Below are 21,594 nucleotides of genomic sequence, written 5' to 3' on the forward strand. Positions count from 1 at the left end.
CAGGGTTATAAACACAAAATCAAATAGGGGTAATGCAGGAGTAGGTTTAATAATGAATAAGAAAATAGGAATGCGGGTAAGCTACTACAAACAGCATAGTGAACGCATTATTGTGGCCAAGATAGATACGAAGCCCACGCCTACTACAGTAGTACAAGTTTATATGCCAACTAGCTCTGCAGATGACGAAGAAATTGAAGAAATGTATGATGAAATAAAAGAAATTATTCAGATTGTGAAGGGAGACGAAAATTTAATAGTCATGGGTGACTGGAATTCGAGTGTAGGAAAAGGGAGAGAAGGAAACATAGTAGGTGAATATGGATTGGGGGACAGAAATGAAAGAGGAAGCCGCCTGGTCGAATTTTGCACAGAGCACAACATAATCATAACCAACACTTGGTTTAAGAATCATGAAAGAAGGTTGTATACATGGAAGAACCCTGGAGATACTAAAAGGTATCAGATAGATTATATAATGGTAAGACAGAGATTTAGGAACCAGGTTTTAAATTGTAAGACATTTCCAGGGGCAGATGTGGACTCTGACCACAATCTATTGGTTATGACCTGTAGATTAAAACTGAAGAAACTGCAAAAAGGTGGGAATTTAAGGAGATGGGACCTGGATAAACTAAAAGAACCAGAGGTTGTACAGAGATTCAGGGAGAGCATAAGGGAGCAATTGACAGGAATGGGGGAAATAAATACAGTAGAAGAAGAATGGGTAGCTTTGAGGGATGAAATAGTGAAGGCAGCAGAGGATCAAGTAGGTAAAAAGACGAGGGCTAGTAGAAATCCTTGGGTAACAGAAGAAATATTGAATTTAATTGATGAAAGGAGAAAATATAAAAATGCAGTAAGTGAAACAGGCAAAAAGGAATACAAACGTCTCAAAAATGAGATCGACAGGAAGTGCAAAATGGCTAAGCAGGGATGGCTAGAGGACAAATGTAAGGATGTAGAGGCCTATCTCACTAGGGGTAAGATAGATACCGCCTACAGGAAAATTAAAGAGACCTTTGGAGATAAGAGAACCACTTGTATGAATATCAAGAGCTCAGATGGAAACCCAGTTCTAAGCAAAGAAGGGAAAGCAGAAAGGTGGAAGGAGTATATAGAGGGTCTATACAAGGGCGATGTACTTGAGGACAATATTATGGAAATGGAAGAGGATGTAGATGAAGATGAAATGGGAGATATGATACTGCGTGAAGAGTTTGACAGTGCACTGAAAGACCTGAGTCGAAACAAGGCCCCCGGAGTAGACAATATTCCATTGGAACTACTGACGGCCTTGGGAGAGCCAGTCCTGACAAAACTCTACCATCTGGTGAGCAAGATATATGAAACAGGCGAAATACCCTCAGACTTCAAGAAGAATATAATAATTCCAATCCCAAAGAAAGCAGGTGTTGACAGATGTGAAAATTACCGAACTATCAGCTTAATAAGTCACAGCTGCAAAATACTAACACGAATTCTTTACAGACGAATGGAAAAACTAGTAGAAGCCAACCTCGGGGAAGATCAGTTTGGATTCCGTAGAAACACTGGAACACGTGAGGCAATATTGACCTTACGACTTATCTTAGAAGAAAGATTAAGGAAAGGCAAACCTACGTTTCTAGCATTTGTAGACTTAGAGAAAGCTTTTGACAATGTTGACTGGAATACTCTCTTTCAAATTCTAAAGGTGGCAGGGGTAAAATACAGGGAGCGAAAGGCTATTTACAATTTGTACAGAAACCAGATGGCAGTTATAAGAGTCGAGGGACATGAAAGGGAAGCAGTGGTTGGGAAGGGAGTAAGACAGGGTTGTAGCCTTTCCCCGATGTTGTTCAATCTGTATATTGAGCAAGCAGTAAAGGAAACAAAAGAAAATTTCGGAGTAGGTATTAAAATTCATGGAGAAGAAATAAAAACTTTGAGGTTCGCCGATGACATTGTAATTCTGTCAGAGACAGCAAAGGACTTGGAAGAGCAGTTGAATGGAATGGACAGTGTCTTGAAAGGAGGATATAAGATGAACATCAACAAAAGCAAAACAAGGATAATGGAATGTAGTCTAATTAAGTCGGGTGATGCTGAGGGAATTAGATTAGGAAATGAGGCACTTAAAGTAGTAAAGGAGTTTTGCTATTTGGGGAGCAAAATAACTGATGATGGTCGAAGTAGAGAGGATATAAAATGTAGGCTGGCAATGGCAAGGAAAGCGTTTCTGAAGAAGAGAAATTTGTTAACATCGAGTATAGATTTAAGTGTCAGGAAGTCATTTCTGAAAGTATTCGTATGGAGTGTAGCCATGTATGGAAGTGAAACATGGACGATAAATAGTTTGGACAAGAAGAGAATAGAAGCTTTCGAAATGTGGTGCTACAGAAGAATGCTGAAGATTAGATGGGTAGATCACATAACTAATGAGGAAGTATTGAATAGGATTGGGGAGAAGAGAAGTTTGTGGCACAACTTGACCAGAAGAAGGGATCGGTTGGTAGGACATGTTCTGAGGCATCAAGGGATCACCAATTTAGTATTGGAGGGCAGCGTGGAGGGTAAAAATCGTAGAGGGAGACCAAGAGATGAATACACTAAGCAGATTCAGAAGGATGTAGGTTGCAGTAGGTACTGGGAGATGAAAAAGCTTGCACAGGATAGAGTAGCATGGAGAGCTGCATCAAACCAGTCTCAGGACTGAAGACCACAACAACAACATGATACATTTATTCTACTGAGAGGTAAACGGACATTGCCTTCGTGAAAAAAATACTTGCAATTGCCTAGAGAACCATGATTGCACACAGGCATGCTCCTCTCCATTCAGTGAGAAATTGACAGCCACAAACATCTTTCATCATCATCAGGGCTCCAAAAATATGGAATCAATATCAGGAGAGACTGGGACTGTGTGGAGGATGTGGTTTCAGTTACCTGCGACTGCAGTGCAGTCGCAAGTGTGTGTGTGTGTGTGTGTGTGTGTGTGTGTGTGTGTATCTGCGACCCTTTCATTACTCTTAGATGTATAAATTTTAAATTCTCGTCTTGGTTGATTTGATGCTAAGAAAGTTTTCTTGCATTTGCCAGGTTTCTGGAACGATATTTTGCAGCACAGCCCACAGAATTGCGGTTTGCTGTTCGCTTTGCCTTCAACCGATATCCTCTCGTGGTAATGCATCGTGCTATTGATTACTGTGAGAGAGATAAGTTACTAGATGTCGTTGTGTTTCCACGTGCTCCTAAGAAGAGATTGCAAACTTTCCTTAATGGCAGGCTCAATTCAATCAGGTATAAGGTTTAACAGCCTACATTGAAGTATATTCACATCTTTTAAATATTGTTAAAAAGCACATTAATTGTATTTTAAATTATTATTATTATTATTATTATTATTATTATTAGTAGTAGTAGTAGTAGTAGTAGTAGTAATTCATATTAATAAAATCATAACAAAGCTGTGCTCAAACTAAAGGTTGGTGTGCTGACAACATTGTTTTACTAGGCATGTTCCTATTGGAAAAGGTATGTAGCTGTCTTCCTATTACCCTCCATCTGACTTATCCAGTTACAGGGGTATCTACAGTTTAATGTAGACTCTAAACCATTGGACGTATTTGCATCTTCACATTGACAAATTGTACTAGAGGTGAAAGAAGTCAATGTAAGAGAAAATCATGCAGCTGACTTGGATCAGATCCAGGACCTGTGGATTTATTACAATGAAGTTATATAAGTAAATATTTACTAATACTACTAATTTACAGAAACTAGATATATACAAAGAGTCAGGAGCGTGTAGATGTGTGTTGACAGAGCAGTTCAGCTATCTGGCTATTAAAGAGTGTGAAGTGGTGGAAGTTATGTCCATTATCATCAGATTTTACTTTATAAGAGAACAAGACTGGCAGAAATATATTCGTAGTTGGCTTTGTAGAGATATTTGGGAAGATATTGGCTACAATAGGAGGAAAAATTGTCCTTTGACAACTCTCCTTTCACAAACATTGACAGAACATTTTTATGTAATTTTTCCAAGAAGGTTTCACAGTTAACAAAACTAAATGCATCTCATTAGTGCACACTGCTTCCAGGGCAACAACACAAAAACACATTCCATCCGAGTCATAAAAATTACTGTAAAAAGAAAAGTACTTTTATCTTCCCCTTTCATTTGACTGGAAACTAAATACCTAATTTGGCTGAACTAAAGAGAATATAAGTTTTTCATGTTACACTTGTCAGTTTTATGTGTAATTACTCTGCTAAAAAAAGTTTTATTTATTTCTACAAAATACTTGTTTTTTTTCTCATTTAAATGTTGCAACAAACAAATTCTTGACTATAGTGGTTCTATTTAAAAACAACAAACCAAGGATTCTTTCAGAGTTAGGAATCACATGCAAACAGGGCACTGTTGGAAAAAGAACTGTATTAGAGCAGCAAATGGGCTGTGATCAGTTGCTCTGTCATCACTCAGTACATAAATATGATGAACAATTCTGCTTTCTGTGTTGTAATGATTAAAGTCTTTCTCATTATGTTAAATGGTTCAAATGGCTCTGAGCACTATGGGACTTAACATCTGTGGTCATCAGTCCCCTAGAACTTAGAACTACTTAAACCTAACTAACCTAAGGACATCACTCACATCCATGCCCGAGGCAGGATTCGAACCTGTGACCGTAGCAGTCGCGCAGTTCCGGACTGAGCGCCTAGAACCGCGAGACCACCGCGGCCGGCCATTATGTTATGTTCTGCATTTCCTTCTGCAAGCAGTCTTTTAACATACATAGAATTCCCAGTTAATAAATTACACGCAATAAAATATCTACTATCATTCTGGCATTTACTTGTATGAACAGTTATTATCCTCCAGAGACAAAATACATCATCCATGTAGTCTGCAGGTGCCACATCTAAATAGGGGCCCTCTCACAAACATTCACAACTATGTGATTTAGGACAAGCTACTCAATTCTGCAGACAAGAATCTCCATGTGAACACGATGTCATTTAAGAGGCAGGTATGCAGTTAAGCCACCATTCTGATATACCCTGTAGTTGCCTGCCAGCATATTCAGACATACACTCATGGCATGTGGCATTGTCACACATGCTGTTGTGCGCTGTCACAGACTCTTCTATCAGTTGTCTACAGTATGTGACGGGATTGTTGCGAACTCTTTTGCAGATTCCTGTCAGTAACTCACAGTATGTAACACGACATGGCGAATTCCTGTTGCTGGACAAAGGACGTTTTACAGAATTCATAAATATGTACAAAGAGTGACAGTTCTTGTTGAAAGTGAGTTTCAAAAACTATATAAATAAGAATTTAAAGACTGAAGCTTACGATAAATTGGTTGCATTTTACATATCAATTTCCTTGAAGTAAACCATGGCTTTGCTACCAAAAAATGAAGCTTTTTGGAGATCATTTAAAGAGGATCGAAGAAAGTTTGCGATAATAAGTGTAGTGGCAGGTCTTTTGATTATGTTTGTGTACAAAATTTTTGGTACTATGATTTGCTTTTATTCATTGTTGATCAAAAGCTGCCAAGGTTTGCTGAAAACTGTGACCACACAGACTGATTTGTGTGATAGTAATACGTATAAACTCAGTCGGTTACAAGCACCATCCCATGGTTCAACCCCTGTTTCTTCTTCATTTCCTCTTACATCCGTAGGATCTCACACTTGTGTTGCAAATCGAGGCACTACTTCCCCTTCACAAATTTTATGACCAATATGGTAATTGTATGACCCTCAGACTAATAACAGTGACGAGTCTTTTTTTCTCATTTTTAAGCAATGACATTACTAAAAAAAAAAAAAAAAAAAAAAAAAAATACTTTGATGTCTATGCGAGTTTTCTTCCCTGCAATTTTCATATTTCTTAAATAAAAAATATTAATATACAATAACAAATACTTTTAAATGTTCACCTTCTCATAAAGTGCTTCGCATGTCTCTGGATTATATTAGGCAGCAGCAGTGTGGAAAGTCCTGTGGACAGTTTTTAAATCATTGAAGGAGTGACCCGAATCTGAGAGTAGCAGTAAGATGTTCCTCTGCAGAAATGCTCTTCATCACTGTGTCATTCCAATTGGTTTTGTCCTTGAGGATGTCTTGCAATAAGTCATTGTCAAATACTTTCAGTAGGCATGTGGGTAATTGTCTTCCAGCTCTTTAATCAAACAAATATGATTTTGACAGTAATTCCCCTCCAGAACCTAAGTACCACATTTTTTCCCATGTTCATAGCTGCAACACTTGCTGCTATAGTGGTGGTAATAAGACTTGTTAGATTTGTTTTGGCACATAAATAATTGATGCAGCCAAGGTATTTGACACACACACACACACACACACACTCTCTCTCTCTCTCTCTCTCTCTCTCTCTCTCTCTCTCTCTCTAACACACTAACACAGTGCAAAATCTTAAAACTGACAAAACTCCACATGCCGTGCTTGTGCGCATACCTGCATGCAAGTTTCACCATTCACATCTAGATGCTCGTGCATGGGCACACAGCAGTCCTGAATGCTGACTCGCATGTGGGTAAGACCGTGCCCTGACACTTCACTCTATGCCCCCTTGCACCACAGTTCTACTTGCGTTCGAATTGTGTGCGCAGATTCAACCCAATCAGTGCGCTGTTAAAACTGTACGTATGAGGGCCCCCAATCTAATCTCATATGGCAGATATGGAGGATTAATCCAAGGTAGATGTGTTTTGGGACAGTAGTTCTTACAATTGGGGGATGTTTTAACAAGTATATGTTGCAACTAATCTTTTTTACAGGTGTAGCTGATATGCTCTTTCCATGTAAGATGCCCATCCATCAAAATGGTAAGATTTCATTTTACCATTTGTTGCACCTGGAAACAGTCATCTGGCATTTGTGGCAACTTGTGGTGGCTATAATTTAACCAAGACTTAAACACAATTCCCTTATTCTTATTCTGCAGGTGTTTCTTTATGGTGACATATTCTGTGATCGGACCAGTGATCTCTTCATTGTTTTGCACTGTTAACTGTTCTGTGTAATCCCAGCTAATAATAGATCTATCTTCATTATAGTTAATTAAACTCACTGTGGTACATGATTAATATATACAATGACTAAAAATAGTCCAAGAGTATTTCGCTGCTGTGTTGTTTCTTTCACTCCTAGAATCTTCTCTCCATTTTTATAACGTAGTTGGTACTCTATCTTCTATTGCTGTGTCACATACACCCAGAAGGAAGAGAATTGGACCAAGAAAGTATACCTGAGGAACGCTTATTTTCTGTTTTCTGTATGTGAGAGATCTCTCTTATTGTTTTTCCTTTGTTAATATTTTGTTTCTATTTTCCCCATCCTATTTCTCAAGAACAAGGTGAACCAATTTAATGCAGTAATTCTGACACTTGTGTGATAGGAACTGCCCCAAAAGTACTTTTGTGGTCCTGAATATGAAAATCTTAAATTTAAAAAATGCCAATGGCATTTTGTTTTTTGTACACTGTTTGTATGGCATTTTATAGAAAATGTAACTGGCACTAGTCGTCAGTTTATTTTCCTAAAGCTACACAGGGTAACACTGAGGAGTTTCTTTTGTGTAAAAATTTCATTTATCGGTTGTATGCCACTTTCCTACGATTTTGCCAAACCCTGATAATAAGGCGATTGATCTATACTTTTCTACATTGGTTTTGTCTCCCTTCTGGAAAGGCCCCACTTTGGCAACTTTAAACATTCAGGAAATGTACCTGTCAAAAAAAAAAAAGTGTTTATTCTATTTGCAAGAGGTACCAATATGTTTGTTTCGCATTGCTTTGTGGTGCAATCGTGAATAACATTAATTCCTGCACATGTTTCTTTGAAAGTTCATGATGGAGTACATAGCATTCAGTGATACAAAGGTGCAATTGACCTGTGCTATACTCCAGCTCATAAATCAGCTTCTGTCGATGTGAAGTGAGTAGATATTCCTATGATCAGTAGATAATGATGATACAAAAAAAATTTCTCCATTCAGTCAAAAATTATGTTCAACATTTTTTTCAATGTATTGTACACAGAGATAATCAATAATTAAAACACTCCACAAAATTATCCAAAAAAATTGTAAAGCACTGTTTTTTTTTCCATTATTTATGTTACTGCAACAAAATTGAATTAATGCAATTATGGTTACTTACAGTTAACTACTGGTCAAGAATTTCCAAATTTTGACAATTACAGAACACATGATATCAGCATTGTTTTGTAAGTCTATTTTGTAATAAATAGATATCTGAAAAATTAAAGCAATATAAGGAAACCCAAAGTTAATTTAGTGAAGACCGTATTTTTCTTTAGTAACATTGATCACAAAAATTACAGGAAAATTTCCTGATGGTCTCAACAATAAATATTCATTTGTGTAGTTTTGTTTTCATGTTGGTAAATCTGCTAACATTATTTAAAGCTCAAAAGTTAATTTTAGTTTAAGGTAACAGACTTCAAAAATACAATAAAAATAATCACTCTAAACAAAATTATGAAAATATCATTCTACAGTTTTCATCTACCGCCCCATTACTTCCCCTCCTCTCTCGATAGCGGAATCGCCAGCCAATCACTCTAATTCATTGTTGACTGCTGCCCACCAGTGACGGCAGTGGGAGTTGTCAAAGTCTTTCTCCATTTCAAGTTGTTGCAATACTATCTATTTCATCTGAAACTATTTGCAAATGTAGATTGAAGAGAGACAAGTGTCCATGGATATAGCTGTGTGATAAGACAGACGGATTCCAGTAGTACCAGTCACTAATTCTTTCGCAATTTAATTGGACTGTAATTCTGTACAGGATGCAGCACAGATACATCACTGATTTCAGCACTCTTGTGTCAAACCTCTACTACACCACCAGGTAGTTGTAAGCTATTGCTGTGATTAGTTGCAGTGTTATTGTGGGCGAAATGAAACAGTTTGCGGGAGAATTCATCTTCGCAACTAAAGCAGTGCTATCGTTGAGTTCCCAAAAGCAGATTGTGCTGCTTCAGTTGAAAATTATTAAAGCATGAGAGCTCTTTACAGTACTGGCTGTGGTGATCTTATCACTCTGTGTCACTCAGGAAATGGATGTAAATGCAGTCTTCAGTTGTAAAAATTATGGCATACATGCCAATGGAACTATCTGTATTGATTTTCTGGCACCAAATTTGACTGTGATCTCAGCTAGTTACATAGGGACCAAGTTGTTGCAATGTGCCTTTGGAGGTTTTGAGGGAAGAGAGAGAATGTTTTGTTGCAACAGGTCAACGATACGCTACACACTCTGTGTGTGGACATGGAAGGGCTTAGAAGGCCACAGCTTCCATCAGTCCAGATCTGGTGCCATGTGGTTCAGTTTGTTATTAAAAGGTAGGTAGTTATGAATGGGCATCATAATGTCACCTGTAAAGAAATCCAGATGAAGGCGACAGCCTGGTTGTTGAAACAGAAGGTGGAATTCTTCCGAGATGGCTGTGTGAAACTTGTTTCGTATTGGCTAAAGTGTATTCATTTATTTGGTGAGCACGTAAAAACAAAAGCCTATGTTCCCAGAATGAAATTTTCGCACTGCAGCGGAGTGTGTTCTAATATGAAACTTCCTGGCAGATTAAAATTGTGTGCTGGATCGAGTCATGGTCCAGCACACAGTTTTAATCTGCCAGGAAGTTTGAAAAGAGTATGTTATTTCTGATGAAATTTTGTGGAAAGTTTTCATGATTGATTTACCAAAAAATTCTTAGCCTCTTTCTTGTGCTATCTATGGAGGCATTACGCGTCATCCAACACTTGTTGATTGGCACTCTGTACTCTATAATGGCCTCATATATCATAATTTCTAATCATAATTTGCTGTCAATTAGCTTCTACAACAGACAACTGGTGAACAATCCGGCACAAAAACAGGCTGTGGTAAGCATTCTACAAGGATCATCACGGCCTGCTCCGTACATCATCTATGGACCTCCAGGGACAGGAAAAACAGCAACGTTAGTAGAAGCTATTCTACAGGTTAGTTTAGATCCTTAATTTTCTTTTTTAATTATGCTCTGGATGTAAGTGTTTGATAGATTTTGTAGAAAGTTTGCTACACTCTAAATCTGTCTAATACTGAATCGGTAAGTTATTTATAAATAAAAACACATGTCTGTAAAACACTATTTATTTCTTACCATATGCAGTTTTAATTTACATTGTTATTTATTAGAGTAAAATTCATAACAAGGGTTGAAGATGATAGTGTAACAGCCATTAACATCTTATTCTTCAACCTGACTACATTCAGTGAATTGATGTGAAAACAATAATAAATGGTTTATCTGACCATGTTGGTAAAAGTGGAACAATAAAGTATTGAGCAGCTAAGTCAGTGTCACAAAGGCAAAAATAATGCTTAACAGCAGAATAAACATTGACTCGATCAGAGTGTGTATTGATAAATCAAGGGAAGGATGCTGGGAAGACACATAGAATGCAAACAGTGACAGTCACATCTTTCACTCTTCAATTCCAACAGGCTCCCAACTCTTTTGAGAGTAAGTGTATGGTGAATGTGGGGCATCGAGCCATTACAGCTTGTCTCCTCCTTCTGTGCTGAAGTTTGCTTCCTTATCTCTTTTCTCTGACTTATTCTGCGGGAGAGAGTCGCTGCTAACAACCTAATTCACTTCCAGCATGTCGATTCTGACTTCCCTCACTTGTTTCCTTATTTTACACCACTTGTTTCAGTTAATTTATGTTCAGTCCTCTCCCCCCTCCTCTCACCCCTCCCCTGCCCCTTTGGTGAGGCCCTTTCCTCGCAGATATTTGATGGTGAGAAGAGTCTGTACTTGCATTCCAGAGCAAGAAAAGTTTTTCCAGTGTACATTTGACATAATGGCGATGAAATGGAGACTACTGAAGAAGAAAGTGGAAGGATCAATCAAAGTAGCTGGTCAGTAATATGAAAAGGATAAATTGCTATTAACCAAATAGAGGAGGTAGTGAGTCACAGACACAAACAATGAAGCGAGTTCTAAACTTTTAGCTTTTGGGCAAAAGAAGTCATTTTTCAGAAGCAGAAAAAGAAGAAACTAACTCTCTCTCTCTCTCTCTCTCTCTCTCTCTTTTAGTTAGTTAGTGCTTTTGTTTACTTACCATTGAATTGTAAGAGATCCATACTATATCACCATTTACAATTGATCAACAAACTGATTACTGTCTTTTAATGGTAAGAAGTGTTAAATGAGTTCTAAGTCTCAATTTTTCTAATTTTCATTCAAAATTTGAGGCATTTGTTCAACACATAAATTGCACAATGTACATTTCACGTGGTTTACGTGTTTGTTACTATGAATCCGTTTCATGATCTGTACAGCACATGAAGACTGATGAATTGCAGTTAATAATATGTTTGATTTGTGAATGTGAGGCAGTGTTGTGCATTGTTTGCATGTTGTTGTGACAACTCTTGTGGAACACCACATAATAAATAATAGTGAACTCACATGGAAACACATAGCATGCAACGACATTATTTCACCTATATAACATTCAAACATGATAAGAGTGTAAGGTTTTAAACTTCTTGACACTGTTTTCAGGTTCTTTATTATAACAGGTGATTTTTAAGCTACTGTGGAACCTTCTTGGACAACTTACTCTAACACAGGTTCTGCATGAAACTTCGATGCTCAAAACTAGTTGCAGAAAGACATATAAAGTAAATTTAGCTACTGAGAGATAAAAATGAGTTTTTCAGGAAAGATTGTAGTTAAGCTAATCATACAGGTTGTCCTAAACCATCTGAAACCAAACCACCACAATTGTAATTAAATGTATATAGACCTTCCAGTTTAAGGTACACTGCCAGGGAGTTTTAAAAATATAAATTGTCAGCCGTAAAATCTTGCTCAGAAGACTGTCTTGTACTGAATCATGGTGTTAAGTTGTCAATAGTGATGTTTGATTTCAGTTATTAATTTTCCAACAAATTTGAACCAAGATGATAGAATGCTAATATAAAGATGTTCAAAGCAAGCATTTATTTTAACCTTTTAAGTACACCTGCTGATTTTGGTACTGTCACGTGTGAGGTCTGGAAGTATCCCAACAGAGCTTAGGTATGTTTATAAATAATTGTTGGAAATATGTTGCATATTTACATAATAAAAGACAACATATTTATTATTTAAATCTGTTATTGTGCTTATAATAATCAGTCTTAACAGAAATTTTAAATCATTTACAAAAACATTTGTTTTTTAATTTTATAGCTCAGATAAAATAAAATGAAAATCAACTCAAAAATTAACTTCTAATTAAACTCTTTCTTAATAACAGAATATGGACATAAAATGAAATTAAAATTTTAAAGCAAAAGTAACTAATGCGAAAAAAATGACAGCGCATTATGTGCCTACAAATAGATTCATTTTCTTTGGAGTTGCAGGACAAACAATAATTGTGTTTGAATTAGGCTTACAGATACCTTTTTTGTAAGTTTTACATATTAGAGAGCTCTTCAACTTTTGACCTAGGGCAGATATAACACCTTTGCTCGTTAGAAACACTAAGGCTATTCACATCTGTGTTGGGCATTGATAAAGTTTTTTCTCTGCCAATCAACTTGCTCATTGTTTCAGGTATATCTTCGGCCAAATATGGGCTACTTTGGGGTTATTTTCTAGTCTGCTGCAAACATATGGCTTTACAAGGCTTGTTGCAATGGAAATGGGCTTTATGTAATCGTTATGGCCTTTTGTTACGAAATATGCAGTATAGCAGCATGGTTGTGTTTTGTCATCTTCTTGTTCTTCGTGAACATGAATAATTTGAGCATTTCAAATCCGTCAACTCCTCCTTTACTGTGGTTGTAAAATTCTATTTTTCCATTTTCTTGGATAGTTGATTTACAGACACTGTGTGTTGCATAGAATGTAGTAAAACTACACTTTTATACTTCTTTGGATTGAATGACCCAATGGTCTTGTCTCAGCCAAATACAAATGATGATGATTCGGTGTGTCTTCTTTTATAAGACAGAAGCTCTTGATGAATTTCCCATTTGTTTTTTCATGCAGTACCCATGTTAGTCCTCAGTTCGATAATTCATCTCCTAACCCAACAGATGTAAACCTGTCTCCAGTGATGTTTTTATTAGTTCCATAAAATGGCTGTGCATGCTTAGCGCATCCTGCTTTGGCACTGCGAAAGGGATACTTCTGGGTAGGTGGTTTTCCAGTGTATATAAATGCATTATACAAGTAATGAGTTTTTGCATCACAAATCACTGATTTTCAGGCCATATTTTCCTGGTCTACTTTTGATATTCATTCTGAATGAGGACTTTTCTTGAAATTTTACCAACATTTCAACACACCAATATTCTGAACAAGAATAGTTCGTGCTATGATTATTAATAAACTTTTCAAAAATTTCTGGTATCAAGGTCAGTCTATCTGTAGATTTTTCTTTCTTCTCATGCACTGACATCATCAAAGGCTACATTGAAATGAATGAATCTCTCCATTCCCATTACACCCTGAAGAATACCTCTACCACTAAAATCAGTTGCTCGTAGCGATCTAATATCTTAATGACTTACCTTGAATATCGATGCAAACAGAAGTAATCCAAGGTAAGCTCATAACTCACAGCAATGTTATTTAGCATAATATGGCTGTAATAATGGAGCTGAATATTTGTCCTCAAGTTTCTTCTTGGTATAGAGCACGATAGTCTGTCACACCATTGGTAAATAATAGCTCACAGCACTACACACACACACACACACTGGCAACATTTCATTTTTACAAACAGCAGACCCTTCCAATCTCTCACTCTCTCGTATAATGTTGTGCTGTCATATACGAGATGAATTTCAGGCTGATTTATGCCATTTATATCTGTTCTTACCATAAAAATAGTTTCCTGGGCTGTGTTTTCCTTCCTCTTCACTAGAATGAGGTCCTTCAGTTTGCTCGACCTCTGAACCAGAAAGGTGTTCACTGTGTATGAAATAAAGATAGCTGTTGTCGTCAACTTCTTCTTCTTCTTCTTCTTCTTCTACTACTACTACTACTACTACTTCTTCTTCTTCTTCTTCTGGGTTATTTCTTTGTATGTCTTCACTTTCTGAGTCAGTGACTTCTTCTAACAATTTCAAAATGTCCTCATAACAGAGAAAGTGAGCAATTGTTATAAATGTACAGAAATAAAAGCAAATAACCATATTGGCATATTGTAAATAAATACTATGTAAAAGTGCCCGTGTGGTCTACAGAAACCCCCACAATGTAAAACAGATACTTACTGTTGCGATGGTGTGGAGCATGTCCGTAGTGTGCCAACAGTAGAAATTATAAACAAAAAGTCTCGTGGTGCCTGCTCAGGCACGCGTGAAGTTGAAGCTTAATAATCATTTGTTAAACAAGTAGAGTTACGCGAGTTGCAGCGGTACAGTCTGTTTCTCTTACGTGATAATGCTACCAAGACTGTCATCAAATGAAAATTCCTGTATACTAACACTCCTTGAATACAGTTTCGCTATCAAGTCCAAATTAATTTGCAGTTTGGGATACAATATTGACATGTAAGCATAATCACCCCCAATAGCTAGCTTATGGTATACACCCTAACCTTACACCAAAAAATTAAACACGGATTGTCTGTAAACTGAATACTACTAGTTAACCCATTCCCTGTTCCACTGCCTATGTGCCTCCACGCGAGTCCTAAATAATCTCATCTTGTCTTTGCAATCATTATGCAAAATTTATGATGACTATAAGGTATATTTAGGGGACAACACTAATGCTGCCAAACCTGTGGTGGACTGGGTGTGGGGCTCAGGGGACAGAGGAGAGGAGGGAAGTAGAAAAGAATGGAAAGGCCTGTTCTGGTGGGATAGAAGGTGTGGGTAGAGCTGGAGTGGTGGCAGATAAGTGGATAAGCATCACAAACACACACACACACACACACACACACACACACACACACACTGTTGGAGGACAGGGACTAGCAGAGGTTGAGGCAAACTGTTTTGTGGAAACAAAGGATGTATTGCAAGGAGAGCTCCCAAATGTGCAGATGCTGTCAAGCAGTCATGGGTGACCCAGCTGTTTCTTGGCTACTGTTTGGTTGTGGTCATTCATGTGAACAGACAGCTTTTTAATTGTGACTTCTGAAATTTTCCCGCCGTATTTCTTCTTCTAATAATTTCTGGGTATGCAGCCGGATCCCGTAGACATTCTGCCGCGATATTTCGGCCCAGAGACGTCCGGCCATCATCAGGTGAGTACACAACTACTGAAGAGCCCAGGTGCAGTCGCAGTATTTATGCCGAATCTTGCGCATGCGAAATGTACTGGCATCCTACAGCGCATGTGTCAGGTGTTGACATGTGTGGCATAGCCGAGTTGTACGTGCTGCTCTCGGTGGTGAAAATAAGAGCATCTAGTCATTGAGTATCGAATGACGCTGTCGATTCCGCTGTGATTGTATAATTTTAATAACAGGATCCAGCTGAAAGCCGTTGTCACGATTTATAAGATTATAGGCAAGATGTATTTCCACTGATTCATTGATTACAGAATCCCAAAATCCGGAAACCGGAGCTAAAATTTTTGTTCCATTGTATTCCATTGAATGCCCCAATGAAATACAGTGCTCTGCTACTGCCGATTTTGACGGTTGCCGCAGACGGGTGTATCTTTCATGTCCTGTACGTCTTTCGTGTCCTGTACGTCTTTCGTGTCCTGTACGTCTTTCGTGTCCTGTACGTCTTTCGTGTCCTGTACGTCTTTCGTGTCCTGTACGTCTTTCGTGTCCTGTACGTCTTTCGTGTCCTGTACGTCTTTCGTGTCCTGTACGTCTTTCGTGTCCTGTACGTCTTTCGTGTCCTGTACGTCTTTCGTGTCCTGTACGTCTTTCGTGTCCTGTACGTCTTTCGTGTCCTGTACGTCTTTCGTGTCCTGTACGTCTTTCGTGTCCTGTACGTCTTTCGTGTCCTGTACGTCTTTCGTGTCCTGTACGTCTTTCGTGTCCTGTGCGTCTTTCGTGTCCTGTGCGTCTTTCGTGTCCTGTGCGTCTTTCGTGTCCTGTGCGTCTTTCGTGTCCTGTGCGTCTTTCGTGTCCTGTGCGTCTTTCGTGTCCTGTGCGTCTTTCGTGTCCTGTGCGTCTTTCGTGTCCTGTGCGTCTTTCGTGTCCTGTGCGTCTTTCGTGTCCTGTGCGTCTTTCGTGTCCTGTGCGTCTTTCGTGTCCTGTGCGTCTTTCGTGTCCTGTGCGTCTTTCGTGTCCTGTGCGTCTTTCGTGTCCTGTGCGTCTTTCGTGTCCTGTGCGTCTTTCGTGTCCTGTGCGTCTTTCGTGTCCTGTACGTCGTTCGTGTCCTGTACGTCGTTCGTCCAGTATATGCAGAGCCACATTCACAGGGAATTCTGTAGACGCCTGCTTTCTTCAGTTATAAATCGTCTTTAACAGATCCAACCAGGGCCCGGTTCTTTGCTGCTGGACGGAAGATAACCTTGATTTTATTTTTCTTCAGTAATCGGCCTATTTTCGACGACACATTCCTGGCGTATGGAAGGAACGCAGTTGATTTAAAGTCGTCATCAGCGTCCTCAGTGTGTTGCTTCTTGTTATGACAGTTGTGGGTGGCCTTCCTTATTTGGCGTGAAGTGTAGCCATTCTCTTTAAAAACCTTCTCTAAATGTTCTAATTCTGCGTGGTGGTTTTCATCATCCGATATTACATGCGCTTAATGTATTAAGGTACTGAGAACACCGGCTGTTTGTGCTGGGTGATGGCAGCTTGACACCTGGAGATACAGATCTGTGTGAGTCGGTTTCCTGTACACAGAATGTTCTAATGACCCATCATTTTTACGGCGTACTAGCACGTCTAGAAATGGTAAAGTGCCATCTTTTTCAATCTCCATCGTGAATTTGATATTCTCATGTAACGAGTTTAAGTGATGAAGGAATTTCTCCAGTTCCTGTCTGCCATAAGGCCATACAGCAAAAGTATCATCTATGTACCGCCAGAAGACCGTAGGCTTTAAAACAGCAGACTCAAGTGCTTTTTCCTCAAAGTCCTCCATAAAGAGATTAGCTACCACAGGGGACAAAGGGCTCCCCATGGCGACGCCATCTGTTTGTTCAAAGAATTAGTCATTGAATAAAAAGTACATTGAGGAGAGTATATGTTCAAACAAAGCCATCATTTCTGCACTGAATAAGTTACCAATAAGATGTAACGATTCCATTAAAGGCACTTTGGTAAAAAGTGAGACCACATCGAAGCTGACTAATAAATCCGAGCTGCTAAGCTTAACTTCCTTCAAGCGACTGACAAAATCCTTGGAATTACGTATATGGTGGCAACACTTACCCACATAAGGCTTTAGTAGTGAGGCCAGATATTTTGCTGTAGAATAGGTCGCAGCACCAATATTACTCACTATTAATCATAATGGGGTACCATCCTTGTGTATCTTGGGAAGACCATAGAGACTTGGTGGTACTGCATTGTGTGGTCTCAATCTCTTGATAACTTGTTCAGGTAGAGAACAGTCGTTCAAAAGGGTAGCAGTTTTCCTTGATATTCGGCTTGTTGGGTCCTTTTCAATTCTGCGGTACATAGAATCATTTAGCTGACAATATATCTTCTCGTTGTAGGCTTCTCTTGTCAGAAGAACTATGGCGTTACCCTTATCTGCAGGCAGTACGACCGTGGTATCTTCTCAGAGGCTGCAGAGAGCAGCTCTTTCAGCTGGCGAGATGTTACTCCGTTGTGGCGCGCATTTCAACAACGTTCGGCAAGATTCATGTCGAATTTCGTCTGCAGAATCCACAGGGAGACGTCAATGGAACTGATGAAATCCGTTAAAGGCAGTGAAGCAGGTGTAGGAACGAAGTTTAAACCTTTCGCAAGCACTGACATCGTCACATCGTCAAAAGATTTCTCTGTGAGGTTCACCACGGATCGTCCAGAGATAGCTTCTTGCGTCTTTCGTGTTACGAGTTGGCTAAACTTTGCACTTTTCCTGTTTGTACTGTTCCTGTGAGCCCAGTCTTCCTTGGCCCAGGATACCCCGTCAATCCAGTCCCAGCTAAGGTAAGAACATCTTGCTGCAATCTTCAGATGTAAATAATATAAATTCCTGGCAACAGCGTCTAACTCACGACGCGTAAAACGGATTTGTTCTCTTACTAAAGCCAGACTCGCCTTGCATTTTATATTGTTGGCTGCCACACTATTAATAAAATGAACAACTCTGGCGAAAGTTGGAATCAAGTTATTGTCTCTACATGATGCGCTGTAGGATGCCAGTACATTTCGCATGCGCGAGATTCGGCATAAATACGACGACTGCACCTGGGCTCTTCAGTAGTTGTGTACTCACCTGATGATGGCCGGACGTCTCTGGGCGAAAATATCGCGGCAGAATGTCGACGGGATCCGGCTGCATATCCGGAAATTATTAGAAGAAGCTTTTTAATTGCCATGCCCACATAGAATGCAGGCCAGTAATTGCAGCTAAGTTGGTAGATCACATGGCTGTTTTCACAGGTGTCTTCGCTGTTAATAGGATAGGAGAGGCTCATGACAGGACTGAAATAGGTGGTAGTGGGAGGCCGTATAGGACAGATCTTGCATTTGTCTGTTGCAGGGATATGAGCCTGAGACAAGAAGTGAGGAGTAAGGGTGGAGTAGGGACAGACGAGGACATTGTGTAAGCTGTGGGAGCAGGGGAATACCACTGTCAGAGGGATGGGATGAATACTTTTCATTTCAGTGCAAAGAGAGAGGCTACCTGAATGCATGATGTGATTCAGTTGCTCCAGTCCTCGGTAGTACTGAGTCACGTGAGGAGTGCTCCTTTGTGGCCAGATGGTGCGAGGACTTCTTGGTGTGGAATGGTGGCAGCTGTAAAAGTGGAAGTATTGTTGGTGGTTAGCAAGGTGGATGTCGACATAGAAGTAGGTGGTTTATTGGGCTGGGGAGGACTAAGTGAAGTGAATGGGGAGAAGTTGATGACCTGGAGGAATGTGAATAGTATGTTCTCACCCTCAGGAAGGAAGTTGTAGGTTTTCAGTTAGCCCAAAGTCCTCACCTCATTCATATTCGTTGATGATATCTTCATGATCTGAACCGAGGACCCTTAGTGTCTATATGTGAATAAAACAATAAATCAGCACAGTAGTTGTGCTCTCTTATGGAATAATTTGTTTTATAGCTTGTTTTTGTTCGTGGAGTGTCATTTGTCAGTACATAGATACACACAGCTCTTCTGGAGTGGTGTGCAGCACCATACACACTACAAACTTTTTTGATGAGTTTTATTAGAAATAATGCATTATATTTCAAAAGAAACAAAGACATCAATTACAGTGCAAAAAAATGACCTAAATTACAGTTTAATAAACTTGACTTTAGAATGAATGTAAAATGTTGCTACCAGAACTTATGATAACTTCTCATATCCCATACAAGAATTTCAGTTTAAGGACTTTTTGCATGTTTAGTACAAATATGTTAAATACTTGAGTTGTCAAACTAAATATTGTTTTCTGGTTTGTGAATTCATCTGTAAATGATCAACATGCAAGCATGCTTAAATATATTTTATAACCTAGCTTGTCCAGTGTCATTACAATATATCGTGCAGGTGACCAGTGTAACATGTAAGTAATCTGAATATTGCCTTAAACCTAGGTGAAGAAAATGATGCCAGGCTCCTATTGCCTGGTGGCAGCACCGTCCAATGCTGCATGTGATAATGTAGCTCAGCGACTGGCTCCACACTGTTCCCCTAAGGAACTCCTGCGCCTGCATTCTTCTACACGAGACTGGTAAGAAAGTAATGCTCTTTCCATTTGTAGAGTGGCTAGTAGATAAAAATAAAATTAAAAAGTTAGACTAAACAACTTTAAGATGTAAAAATTGATAATATGTGCATACAAAGTCCCTACCTGTAAATAAGTGGAAAGGTGACTTGGAAAATAAATTCGCATTCTTTTATTTGATCTTCCTTTTGGGATTTTTTGGTAGAGTTGAGATCAACAAAGAAGCACATTAAATAACAGATTCAAATGATTCATTTTATTCAGTGTTGACTGAAAGCTTAGAAAATATCATACATGGGACAGAATTGCTCACAATGCATGTTGCGTCTTTGCAGAACGAAAAAGAAAATCTTGTGGAAGATGTTTCAACACGAATTTAAAGTTTTAGACGAAAATACATAAGCTTGTCAAAATACTTGACTCCACTTTAATCTCAGAGCTTCTTGTCTGAACCTGGCTAGATGGGAATATTTAAATACATTTCAGTTACATGCTGAACAGACTTCGATTGAAAATATTATTGTAATTGGCAACAAATAAACCACAAATTTGAAGAATAGGGTAATTACACTTCTTTGATGATCTGCTGGGATTTTAACTGTTCTTGAAAATAATGGAAGAATTGTTTTTTGCAAGTTAATAAATGTGTCATGAATGTTGATATAAAGTATGTATTATAGCTAGAATTTCCAAAATCAAGTTGTTACGTCTACATCTCCATGGTTACTCTGCAATTCACACTTAAGTGCCTGGCAGAGGGTTCATCGAACCATTTTCATACTACTTCTCTTCAATTCCACTCTCGAATGGCGCGTGGGAAAAAGGAACACCTAAATCTTTCCATTTGAGAGCTGATTTTTCTTATTTTATGATGGTCATCATTTCTCCCTACGTAGGTGGGTGTCAACAAAATATTTTCGCATTCGGATGACGATTGAAATTTCGTAAATAGATCTCGCCGCAAAGAAAACCGCCTTTGTTTCAGTGACTGCCACCCCAACTCGCGTATCATATCAGTGGCTCTCTCACTCCTATTACCCGATAACACGAAACCAGCTGCCGTTCTTTGCACTTTTTCAATGTCCTCCATCAATCCTAACTGGTAAGGATCCCACACTGTGTAGCAAAATTCCAGCAGAAGACGGACAAGTTTAATGTAGGCTGCCTCTTTAGTGGGTTTGTCGCATCTTCTAAGACTTCTGCCAACAAACACACTCTTTGATTTGCCTTCCCCACAATATTATCTGTGTTGTATTTCCAATTTAAGTTGCTCGTAATTGTAATTCCTACTTATTTAGTCGAATATGTGCGATTTATCGTATACCCAAAATTTATCAGATTTCTTTTAGTACCCATGCGGATGACCTCGCACATCACCCATTGGGATATTTTGTGATCTCTCAAAGACTTTTTGATTGTGTGTATCATGAAATTATTCTAGATAAGCGTAAGTATTGTGGTATGATTGGGATGGTGCACAAATGGTTTAATTCATACTTAACTGGAAGAGTCCAGAAGGTTGAAATTAACAGTACAGATAGTCTACAAAAAACAGCCGAGTCCTCTTAACTGGGGAGGTATCAAGTATGGTGTCCCACAGGGTTCAGTCTTCGGTCCCGTATTGTTCTTAATATACAGGGTGATTCAAAAAGAATACCACAACTTTAAAAATGTGTATTTAATGAAAGAAACATAATATAACCTTCTGTTATACATCATTACAAAGAGTATTTAAAAAGTTTTTTT

The 21,594-nt window shown here is 38.7% G+C and overlaps 1 protein-coding gene across 1 annotated transcript in view; it reads left to right on the forward strand.

Moving 5' to 3' along the window:
* Nucleotides 1-21,594, forward strand: part of LOC124619556 (putative helicase MOV-10) — a 343,693-nt gene that overhangs the window by 224,963 nt on the left and 97,136 nt on the right. The window contains exons 11-13 of the mRNA XM_047146034.1: nucleotides 3,085-3,285; nucleotides 9,886-10,033; nucleotides 19,718-19,854. Of these exons, the coding sequence (XP_047001990.1) occupies nucleotides 3,085-3,285; nucleotides 9,886-10,033; nucleotides 19,718-19,854 (486 nt within the window). The remainder of the gene's footprint in view (nucleotides 1-3,084; nucleotides 3,286-9,885; nucleotides 10,034-19,717; nucleotides 19,855-21,594) is intronic.

The sequence above is a fragment of the Schistocerca americana genome, chromosome 6, assembly GCF_021461395.2.
Source record: "Schistocerca americana isolate TAMUIC-IGC-003095 chromosome 6, iqSchAmer2.1, whole genome shotgun sequence".
Lineage (NCBI taxonomy): Eukaryota > Metazoa > Arthropoda > Insecta > Orthoptera > Acrididae > Schistocerca > Schistocerca americana.